Source organism: Physeter macrocephalus, chromosome 6, assembly GCF_002837175.3.
Source record: "Physeter macrocephalus isolate SW-GA chromosome 6, ASM283717v5, whole genome shotgun sequence".
NCBI lineage: Eukaryota > Metazoa > Chordata > Mammalia > Artiodactyla > Physeteridae > Physeter > Physeter macrocephalus.
The window spans coordinates 22,494,774-22,506,925 of record NC_041219.1 but is presented as its reverse complement, the minus strand read 5'-3'; the positions used below and the strand labels follow the sequence as shown (position 1 = coordinate 22,506,925).

General features: G+C 35.2%; 1 protein-coding gene across 4 annotated transcripts in view; it reads right to left on the bottom strand.

The window, feature by feature from the left end:
- The window catches only part of TMTC3 (transmembrane O-mannosyltransferase targeting cadherins 3), an 82,279-nt gene that overhangs the window by 60,155 nt on the left and 9,972 nt on the right, over nucleotides 1-12,152 (bottom strand). For 3 of the 4 annotated variants that reach the window (XR_003680100.2, XM_028490424.2, XM_024127394.3), the window contains exons 2-4: nucleotides 7,407-7,623; nucleotides 4,881-5,099; nucleotides 2,991-3,090 (exon numbers count right to left, since the gene is read on the bottom strand). Coding sequence is in view for 3 of the 4 variants with exons in the window: in XM_028490424.2 (XP_028346225.1) it covers nucleotides 2,991-3,090; nucleotides 4,881-5,099; nucleotides 7,407-7,595 (508 nt within the window). In the remaining variant the exon portion in view is untranslated. Of the gene's footprint in view, nucleotides 1-2,990; nucleotides 3,091-4,880; nucleotides 5,100-7,406; nucleotides 7,641-12,152 lie in introns of those variants that run through there. The other variant, XM_055085242.1, reaches the window with a different exon arrangement.

Here is a 12,152-nt window from a genome sequence, read left to right as displayed (position 1 = left end):
AAAAAAAAAAAAAAAAAAAAAAAAAAAAAAAAAAAAAAAAAACAGAGGGGGGAAGATGAGTGGTGCTACTGATAACATTTGAGCAGAAACCTAAAGTAATGAAAAATCAAGTGCAATGGGCCTAAGATGAATGATGCTTGTGAAAAGGGTATGGGACATGAATAACCCAGAATTTAAAGTGATTAAATAATTACAAATTGAAAATCTTTGCATAGGACAAATACCTTAGATAGAATGGAGAATACAAAGATGATGACAAAACTGTTTGTGGTCTCAGGAGTGAAATAATGTAATGTGGCGTACAAAATATCATAGGGGAAAAGAGGACAGAGAGAGGTCTCGAGCAAGTTTCAGTATGTTTTCAATTAGAATTTAAAATATATTACATTCATTCACCTAATCATTTCCTCAACAAATATATACTGAACACTTACTGTATACCAGGAACCATTCTAGGAAATGGAGATAAGAAAGTGAGAGAAAGTTACATACTCTAATGAAGGTTATATTCTATTGTAAGAGAACAATAAATGGATTAAAAAAAATTATGTATTTTTAGATTAAAAATGAGTCTTATGAGAAATGTAGGTTAAAGGGATAGAAAGCAACATGATTTGGTTTTTGTTTTGGTCAAGTGGTAAACTAGCATGACCTGTTGACCTGTTAGCCCCTTTCCCCAAAATCAAGCCTAGAAAGATTAAGTGAGAGGAAAATATGGCTTCTAAGATATTAAAAACAAAAAAAGAGAGAAATTCCTGGGCATTGAAGGTTATCTTAAACATGTATGCTTGCATGGGTGTTTCGAGGGACTACATCTAAAGCAGAGAGTGAGAAAATTTTTTTTAAACTTTTTTCCTAGCCAATCCTGACTGCCCTGGGTAAATCATTGTTTGCGCCTTGACTGTAGAAATCTGCAGCTACCATAGGTTGTGGATGTTCCAGGGATTAAATGAGAATACTTCAGAAGCCCTGCTGGGATAAGGAGTAAGATATTTTTTAAAGGTACAAAATGACCAACCGCTCTTCAGCAGTCTCTTCCACCCACAGATCTTCCATCTAAATGCAGGGGGGTGGTAGACTGCCCTGTTCTTAATGCTGATTCTCTTTAAGAGACTACAGCAGGTGGTTGGTAGAATGGTAAAAATAGTGATCAACAGTGGCCCTGGGGAACCTGGAGATCTCCACACTGGATTTTAATGAGTCACCAGATGGGAAGAGTGGCGCTGGTCTTTCTCTTTATTATACACAGTGGTTGATAACTTTCAGAGAACATGTGGCCTGAGTTCACAAGCCAAAACAAGTAGATACCTGAAGGGTACCACAGTTATAAAAGAGAGAGCACAGACATAACAACAACATACATGACTAATTAAGAATTAACTGAAAAGACTAAGAATTTAAAATAAGTAATTCTAAAGGAAATAAGGAAAAATACTGGAGTTATAAAGAATAAGAAATCATTAAAAAGGACCAAGTAAAATTATTAAGGATCAAAAATATAATAAAATGAAAGGATATTTTAGTTAGAATGAAGAACTTCTCTAAGAGGGAGACCATTGAGCTGAGGCCTGATGATGTAAAGAATATAAATGAAACAACTATGTGAAGATCTAAAGGAAGAAAATTCAAGAAAGAGGGTACAGCAAGTATAAAGGCCAGTGCTTCACCTGTTTAAGAGTAGCAAGAAGGTCTGCATGGCTATAGTGAAGTGATTAGGGCAAAACTGCAGGAGACATGTTTAGAGAGATAGGCAGGAGCCTGATCATGGTCTTGAAGTTCACAGTATTTTCTAAGTTTATCATTCATGTTTTGCTTAGGATGGTATTTAAGGACGATATTAGTTTGCAATTCTATATTAGCTACTGAACTACCTCTCACTGCATTACAGGCAACAGGGAAAATAGGGACACTGCTTCCTATGAGCCAGGTACTCCTTTAAATCCCTTAATATGCTTAACTAATCCTTCTCAACAGGTAGGGACTATTATTATCTACATTTTATATAGAAACTAAAGCACAGAGAGGTTATGTAATCTGACCAACATAGTAAATGGAGCTACTAAATGGTGGACCTGATATGTGAAACCAGATTCCAGAGTCCATGCTTTGAACCACTATGTTATATTGAACTCAAAACTGTTTTAAGAAGGCATTGTGCATAGCAGCAAGAGGGAAACCTACTCATATTACAAATCTAAGAAGCTGTTTAGCTAAATTGCTTATCTCTTGAAACTTTGTTTTCATAATACAAAATTAAGCTCCTTATCATCAGTGCCTTGGGTTTATAGTGAGAAAATTCTCCAAGAACATAGAAAAAAAACTCAGCATTAAATTTTAAGATTAACCAAGTACAGGTTAAGGTCATAATGTGCTTCACATTATGTGCCCTTTCATGCCCATTGGGCCCACACTCTTAAAAAATCATTTTTATTGTCTGGAATTTGTTTTCTGACATCATTAGGGCTAATGGGTTAATGTATACAAAGCATTTTCCAGGGTAGGCTACATGGAGAGGACTCATTAAATAGTTGAACTATGATCAACACATAATAAAAGTTATACTCTAACAGGCTTTTAACTTTGCCTAAACAATACAATTCATAGCCTTCACACGTGTTACTTATAGAAAGACAACTGAAGTATTGGTACTTTAATCATTTAAAGGTAACAGCAAATGGAACTAAGAATGATCCTAAAACTCTTATATTCTAGGGAAATTTTTTAAAATTAGATCAAATAGAAACTGTTAGTCATGATAAAATATAAACTACAAACAGTAATTTTTAATATTGACAATGTCACATACTTTTCTTATGTCCTGACAATGTCACATACTTTTCTTATGTCCATAGATGCTAAAGTACAATAGCATGATATATAAAGATAAATACCAAAAATGGCATATGTTTTATAAGAACCACTTGAAGTAAACAGAAATTACTTGATCGAGTTTTATAGCTACAGTAAAAAGTTAAATGTTAGACATTTACCTATGGAATTATCTGGTCCTTTTGATTTGGTATATGACAAAAAAGCAGCTAGAAAAAAGATAGATGACAAAAGTTCTGCTCTTCCTACAACACCTGTTACCTAGAAAGGGAAGGAGAGGGATTCATATTAATAAAAAGCATCTTGAAAATTTAACTATAATATAATTGCAACAGCAGTTTAATTAGAAATTAAACTGCCATAACTTTTCAAGGGCACATTTCTGTTTTTTAAGCATTCTTTGAGGGCCCTCATGTGGTGAATTTGTATGTCTTCCATAAAAGTAAATTTATCAGTGACTGTTAACAGTTCTTTTATTATTCTGAAGTAATTATAGACTCAGAGGAAGTCTCAAAAATAGTATAGAGAAGTCCTGTTTACCCTTTACCCAGCTTCCTCTAATGGTAACACCTTACACAATTATAATACACTATCTAGATGTAGTTCTTACATGTTTTCTTAAAATACAAGTGTTCTTAAAATACAAAAATATAGGGCTTCCCTGGTGGCGCAGTGGTTGAGAGTCCGCCTGCCAATGCAGGGGACACGGGCTCGTGCCCCGGTCCGGGAGGATCCCACATGCCGCGGAGCGGCTAGGCCCGTGAGCCATGGCCGCTGAGCCTGCGCGTCCGGAGCCTGTGCTCCGCAATGGGAGAGGCCACAACAGTGAGAGGCCCGCGTACCGCAAAAAAAAAAAAAAAAAAAAAAAAAAAAAATATATATATATATATATATAATAAACTCGATACATTATAGCTCACAAATAAACCTGCAAACTCAAATTTAAAAAGACAATAAACTTCAAAACATCCTTTTAAATTCAAAAAATTTAAAGTCCCCAAATCCCTTTAAAGTATTCTGAACTCATTATAAATCTTAAAACAACCTATTATTTTTGTAGATGTATAGAAAAAACACCAAAAGTTTCAAGATACTGGACACACAACTCCCCTCCAACACACACACACACACACACACACACACACACACACACACACACACACACACACACACACCCGGCAGAGTTTAAGCATACAGACTCTTGTTTAAAATTGAAAGCTTGTAACAAAGCAACTGAATAGGGTCCTCTTTGCTCGGCTGAGAGGCAATTCTGTAGTCTCAAGATTACCAAGAAAAATATAGTTATAGTTTGTGAACGTGCTGGTGATGAGCATATTGGCAATAGTAGAGACAGCTCACACACACACACACACACACACACACACACACACACACACACACACACACACACACACACCCGGCAGAGTTTAAGCATACAGACGCTTGTAACAAAGCAACTGAATAGGGTCCTCTTTGCTCGGCTGAGAGGCAATTCTGTAGTCTCAAGATTACCAAGAAAAATATAGTTATAGTTTGTGAACGTGCTGGTGATGAGCATATTGGCAATAGTAGAGACAGCTCACAATTTTTAAACACATGGCAATAGACAATAAGAAATTACTGAGCATCATTTGTTAGGATATCTGTCCATGTTTGCATGTATTTTGATAAATTTTCATCCCTTACATAAGTTTCTCTTATTATTTTCTGTCCTTTGAAACAAAAAAAATGCCAAGTTGAAAAATATTTAAAATCTTTATTCATAAAAAAATTAGCAAAGAAAATACTGTATTCATTTATATTTTACATCGCTAAAGTTGAGTGATTACATCTTATGTTCTTGAATAAATGTTTGTTTCAAAATTTGTTTTAAAAAATTTTACATAGTAGGACAGTTAGACTCTACACTAGTAAGTTAAGATACTGTACCAATAGGAGTCTTCAAATACTTGGATTAAAGTCATGGTTAATTTTTTTTTCCTTAAAAATATATACCATTATAGACATGTATAGGAATAATGCAAAAAACATCAATTTATAGTTTTACTTACTGCTTCTGTGTGTACTGGGTGCACTGCAAAAAGTAAAGAAGCAATCACACTACTCCAGTTATCCAGAAAGAGTTTGCAGACTTTAAGAAATATCACACTAACCACAGCATGAAAAATCATATTTAGGAGATGATATGACATAGGTTTCAGTTCACTAAACAAATAATTTAAGCGAAATGTCAATACTGTTAAGGGACGGTAAGACTTGTGGCTTCTCTCCTAAAAGGAAAAAACAATCATCAATCATTGATTATTAAAGTATCTTGGTCCTTCTGGGTACATAAACTAATCACTGCTTTTACTACATTTGGCTGAGAAATAACAGTAAAATAATGAAATGCCCCAAGAATAATACAAACATAAAAGATAGCTCTATGTGGTTTTTTTGTGTGTTTTTCTATTTCCTTTGTACAAAAACAAGGCAATTTCATCTCTGATATATAGTAGTCAAAGAATTAACAGTAAAAGAAGACCTAACTACTAATTCCTCTTCAATATACAGATTTTTAAAAGTAGGACAACAGTGATATTAATCAAGTTGTAGCACAGGATTTCTCTCCAAAGCCTGCTACCCAAACTATTACCAATACAAGCATTCATGTAACTGCTGGCTAGATCTTCAAAAGAAAACATAAGAACAGAATGCTTACCCAGTGCAGTTTAAACAATGATGACTCAAAAAGGTACTGTCTAGTTGTCTTTTGAAAAAACACCTCCATAATGTATAAACCTGAATATACTAAACCAAACATACTACACAGAGAGTAATACAAGAGCAAAAACTTTCTTAGAGAATAGATACCTTTGTTATTGTAGTCTCTATTGGCAATAAATGAAATTCTATGTGAGGTACTGAATTTCTTTATAAACTAAAAGTTACATTTAACAAGAAATATTTTTACTCTAAGACAAAATCAAACCAGATTCAAGAATAAAACACACAAAAAGATATAAAATATTATCCTATTTATTTTTTGTAATTTTTTATAAAGGCATCCACACTCACCTTCTTTGCTCTCCTACCTCTTACCATATTTTGCTGTAACTCTGGTATATAGCTATAGACTTAAGCCTGCTCATCCCCAATAAGGAACATTAGGAAGCACAAGAAACAAACATTTCCCATTTTGAAATTAAAAGCATCTTAATATCTCTGTCTGTATTGACTATACACAACATGAGTGCTATCTACCTAGAATGCATTTTCCTGCTTGGCTAATTCCTGTACATCCTTCGAATTTCACCTCAAGCATACAAAATTGTTTTTAAAGGCAATGTATTGAACTGAAACGACTTGTAACAGAAAGCAGAAAAATGTTGTAGAAACCTTTTGGTTTCAAACCTTTCAGGTCAAAATCTAATGACATGATTAAAATCAAAATAGATATTAGCATAAATTGGGGGAATGGACACATATTTCTAAGAGTCTCTGGGGATAAACGGTACGGGTAGAGGGGAATAAATTATCTAGAAAATAATATATGTTATAATAGGACCATATTTTCCCCTTGTTATCAAGACTTATTTCTTCTAAAGGCTAGAATTTGGTGAGACTAGGAAAGGTTGCAGGAAAATAAATAACCTGCTTATTTAATAAGAAAAAATACTTGTTTGTGACGAGAGGAATGAAAGATTCCATACCCCTCCTTGAGAAGCTTCCAGATTTGGAGAATGCGGAAAGGGGCCAAGAATGACAAATGACAAAAAGTGTTATATGTTATGCTTCAACAACTATGTGCTATGTACTACAGACAGATTAATTAATTAATCCTCAAGGTATTATTCTTTTATAGATCAGGAAAATGCCCCAGTCATCTAAAAGCTGTGTTCCCACCTATTTCACACAGTTTTACATGATAGAACTAAAATTAGAATCTAATCTACATGATCCCAAGCTAACAAAGATTTAATCCCAAACAGTTTAACACTGACCTTCAAAATAAAGTTACTGGCAAAGTAAAAATATCTCCATAAACATGAACTAAACTTTTGGGTTCTCAATATAAAATCAAATTAAGTATTAGGTAGGAGATATGGCACAAATTAAAATTTTTAATAAATCATTTTTTTCTGCAGAAAAATAGGCAATATGTATACTTAGCATTTTTACCCTTAAAGTCTAATCTATTTATGTTGAAGTTACACATATTTTTAAATGGTTAAATACCACAAGCAGTCCTCTCTTCTGCCTGACTCATACGAGAGAAAAAAGGAAATAAAGTCCGTTAGATTTGTGTTACGCCTACTGTTCTAACACATTTGGTTTTTACACACAGATATTATTTTTAAAGAGATTAAGCCAAGGTACACAACCAAGAAAAGAATCAAGTACTATAAAAAATATGATCACATTTTCAACTTCCTATTTAATTTATTACAAACATGTTATGTCTCATATAAAATTTTTGAGGAAAAAAAATCCATAATTACTATGATGATGGCAATGCAATGTTGATAAAAAATTAGGAGTACTAAACTACCAGAATAATTTAAAATCTGAGATACATATAAGTAATATATACTTACTTCAGACATAGGGGTTCCCCAGAAATCATTCTGAAATAAAGTTTTTAAAGGTGTAGATGGATGCAGGTCTTTATTATCCAGTATTGCTGACACATCATCAAAAACAAAACCACAAAAGAGGCTATTCCAATAGCAAGCAGCAACTACGCCTATTATTAAGGTTACTTCTTTGAGGTTAATATCAGCCATCTTTTCCACAAGCACTTGTGGACAAAATCTGGGGGGGAAAATCATGAAGATAAAATGAAATAAGCAACATTTTTTCTCTAATAAGTACAGTTTTAATAGAAAAATAAGCAAAATAAAGATAGAATGCTAATTCTCACAGAGAATTAATTCTTTAAAGCTCAGTTCAAATTCCATCCACTTAAGGAGTATTAGCTGACCACCTCTCCATATTCCTAACCTAAGACGGAATTAATTGCTCTTTCATATGTGTTTTCATACCTCTAATACAGCCTTTTATCACATCACTCAATCTTTAAACCTATCTCTTTAGCTAACTAGATAGTGAACTCATTATCAACTGTCACAGGTCAGGTCACCTGGGAAACAAATATATAAAAGACATGTATAATAAAAAAAACCAAATACATATAAGATATCTAAGAAAAAACCTGGCATGATGTGCTCCAGCAGTATCTAAATGAATCCTTGTGGGAAAACAAATACATACTTAAAAAGACACTGATATGGGTTTTCTGAAATGTAGATAAAGCTGTTTAAGTACCTTGTGACTATAAAGATCAACTATTACCTAAATCAGGAGTCCAAACTTGTAGCCTGAAGCCCTGTTCAGCTTGATCAAAAGCCTTTTAAAAATATTTGTCTTGCATGCCTTTATGCTAACTGTATACTAGCCAGTTTAACTACTGTTCCTTTATCTTTTACTCGGATTGAGTTATTTGATGGATTTATGTTATCTGCTTGGCCCCTGGGGCATAGGAGTAGTTTATGAAACAGATATAAACTACGGTTTTTCTTCTTCCCATTGCAACAAAAGTTTTTAATCTAGAGACTGGTCTTCACACATGATAATTCATAACTAAATCATTGCTTTAGAAAAGATTCAGTGAGGGAATGTTTACAGAGTAAAAAGAACTATATGAACTGGAGAATACTGGAGAATCAACCCTAGTATAAAAATAAGGTTTGAAGGTATACTCCAAAAAACAAGCTGATGAGAAACTTTTCTAGCTTGAGTAGTATCATTAGTATCACTTTAGTGTTATCACTTGTGGAGGAAAGAATAATGGTTCCCCAAATATGTAAATCATCTGAACCTGTGAATATGTTACCTTAGAGAGCAAAAGAAACTTTACAGGTGTGATTAAATTGAGGGTTTTGAGATAAGGAAATTATCCTAGATTTTCTTGGGTGGGCCAATTCAATGATAAGAGACCTCACAAGTGAATGAGGGAGGCAGGAGACTTAAAAAAGCAGAGGTCACAGTGATATGATGGCTGGCTGTGGGCCACAAGCGAAGGATTGACAGCAGTCTCTAGAAGCTGGAAAAGACAAAGAAACACATTCTTCATTAAAGCTTCTAAAAGGACCACAGCCCTGCTGACGTCTCTATTTTAGTCTAGCGAGATCCATTTTAGACTTCTGACTTCCAGAACTGTAAAATAATAAATGTGTTATTTTAAGCTACTACATTTGTGTTAATTTGTTATAGGAATAATAGGAAATTAATATATCACTCACAGAGCCAGAAGATCTGGAACCAGAGATATATCTGCAGGAATTCTGGTCAGATCAGAGAAGAATAGGGTAGAGACCTTAAATCAGATATGAGCTGTATAAGAATATATATATAAACACCTATGGGAAGGTACTGAAGTTTCTTTAGAATGAGACAGAAAAATTTCAGAATACATTAGACTTTTAAAAGAAATGTTAAACTGAAACCAACAAATCAGAAAGGAAATTAGTTGTACCTTTGGAAGAAGTCTAGTTTTCAATTAACAGAAAAGTTACCTAAGAGTTTACCTTGAATCCAGAAGAAATTTAGCATCTCTAAATGGTATGGTCTTGTACACATTATTATCAAAAAAAAAAAGTTGATGGTGTGTGTTTAAAGATTGGAGAGATCTGGCTCAACTCCTTGTCAACCACAGTAAAATGACAGTCAATATTTTTTAAAAAAGGAAGGCTATAAATTCACAAGGATAAAGACAATTGGAGAGGAGACCACAGCACATTTTGGAAGCTGGAAAGGTAAAATGTTTAATAAGTGACTCAATAGAGATCAAGAAAGTGAATCCTTACCTGAAGGGGGAAAAGCTGAAAGTTTTTTGCACTCCTGCTGGCATCATCTCAAAAACTGATGCCAAGGATCTCAGGAAGTAGGGCTAGGAATAGATGGACTTCCCGGGTGGGGCAGTGGCTAAGAATCCGCCTGCCAACACAGGGGACATGGGTTCGATCCCTATTCTGGGAAGATCCCACATGCCGTGGAGCAACTAAGCCCATGTGCCACAACTACTGAGCCCTTGTGCTATAACTACTGAAGCCCGCATGCCTAGAGCCCCTGCTCCACAAGAGAAGCCATTGCAATGAGAAGCCCGTGCACTGCAACAAAGAGTAGCCCTCGCTACTCTTCTTAGTATAGTTTTAGACCCTCCAGCTATCTTCTACCAGTTGAAAACAGAATCTTATAAAATTTTACAACACTGGAAACAAAGAGAGGGTACTAAAAGCTTCCAGTAAGAAATAATGCAGGTTCCATACCAAAGGTTAGGAATCCAAATAAATCACTTTTTTTAACCAACAACGCTAGAAGCTGGGGGTGTAGGGAGGGTGAAATTCAGAAAACAAAAAGGGAATAATGCTTCAAATTTCTGATGGGATAATAATTTCCACCTTAAAATTCTGTATTAATAAACCCAAATTTGCCAAGTAGAAAGTAGAATAAAAATACTTTTAAAACATTCAAGGTATCAAAAATGTACCTCTAATGTTTTTCTTCTCAGGAAACTAATAGAAGAGATACCCCAATAACATGAGGAAGTATACTAAGAAACATAAAGATAGGGAAATCAGGAGATAAGGGATGCAAAACAGAACTATAGCCATGCAAGCAGGTCTATTACCCAGGCAACAATGAGATAGGTCGGCACATTCCTGAATGACAGCCCCAAGAAGATATAACTGACAGAACACCTGATGTGTTTAAATACAGCATAAAGAATTATTTTCCCTTTAAACTGTGTGTGTATAATTGTAATTCAGAAAAACAAAACAAGTCAGGATATCCACCATAGTGAAAATCAAGTCTTGTGTATGGGGTCAGAAACCTCTCAGGTTGGGGTGACAAACTGCTGTTTGGTTAAATGTTCTCACAAAAAGATACTTTAAAATTAATAGAGGAAAAATAAGTAAATTAAAACTATGGTTTGGGGCTTCCCTGGTGGCGCAGTGGTTGCGCGTCCGCCTGCCGATGCAGGGGAACCGGGTTCGCGCCCCGGTCTGGGAGGACCCCACATGCCGCGGAGCGGCTGGGCCCGTGAGCCATGGCCGCAGGGCCTGCGCGTCCGGAGCCTGTGCTCCGCAACGGGAGAGGCCACGGCAGAGGGAGGCCCGCATACCACAAAAAACAAAACAAAAAAAAAAACAAACAAACAAAAAAAAAACTATGGTTTTAATACTTTGAAATTATATTTGGGAATAAGATATATTTGATTTTTAGAGTACTTATAATGTTTAAGAGTATTTACATAGGGCAGACAGCAGAAGCAAGAAGAACTACAATCCTGCAGCCTGTGGAACCAAAACCACATTCACAGAAAGATAGACAAGATGAAAAGGCAGAGGGCTATGTACCAGATGAAGGAACAACATAAAACCCCAGAAAAACAACTAAATAAAATGGAGATAGGCAACCTTCCAGAAAAAGAATTCAGAATAATGATAGTGAAGAGGATCCAGGACCTTGGAAAAAGAATGGAAGCAGAGATCGAGAAGATGCAAGAAATGTTTCACAAAGATCTAGAAGAATTAAAGAACAAATAAACAGATGAACAATACAATAACTGAAATGAAAAATGCACTAGAAGGAATCAATAGCAGAATAACTGAGGCAGAAGAACGGATAAGTGACCTGGAAGACAGAATGGTGGAATTCACTGCTGCGGAACAGAATAAAGAAAAAGGAATGAAAAGAAATGAAGACAGCCTAAGAGACCTCTGGGAGAACATTAAATGCAACAACATTCGCATTATAGGGGTCCCAGAAGGAGAAGAGAGAGAGAAAGGACCCGAGAAAATATTTGAAGAGATTATAGCAGAAGACTTCCCTAACATGGGAAAGGAAATAGCCACCCAAGTCCAGGAAGCGCAGAGAGTCTCAAACAGGATAAACCCAAGGAGAAACACGCCAAGACACATAGTAATCAAATTGGCAAAAATACGACAAAGAAAAATTATTGAAAGCAGCAAGGGAAAAATGACAAATAACATACAAGGGAACTCCCGTAAGGTTAACAGATGATTTCTGAGCAGAAACTTGACAAGCCAGAAGGGAGTGGCATGATATACTTAAAGTGATGAAAGGGAAGTACCTACAACCAAGATTACTCTACCCGGCAAGGATCTCATTCAGATTCAACGGAGAAATCAAAAGCTTTACAGACAAGCAAGAGCTAAGAGAATTCAGCACCACCAAACCAGCTCTACAACAAATGCTAAAGGAACTTCTCTAAGTGGGAAACACAGGAGAAGAAAAGGACCTACAAAAACAAACCC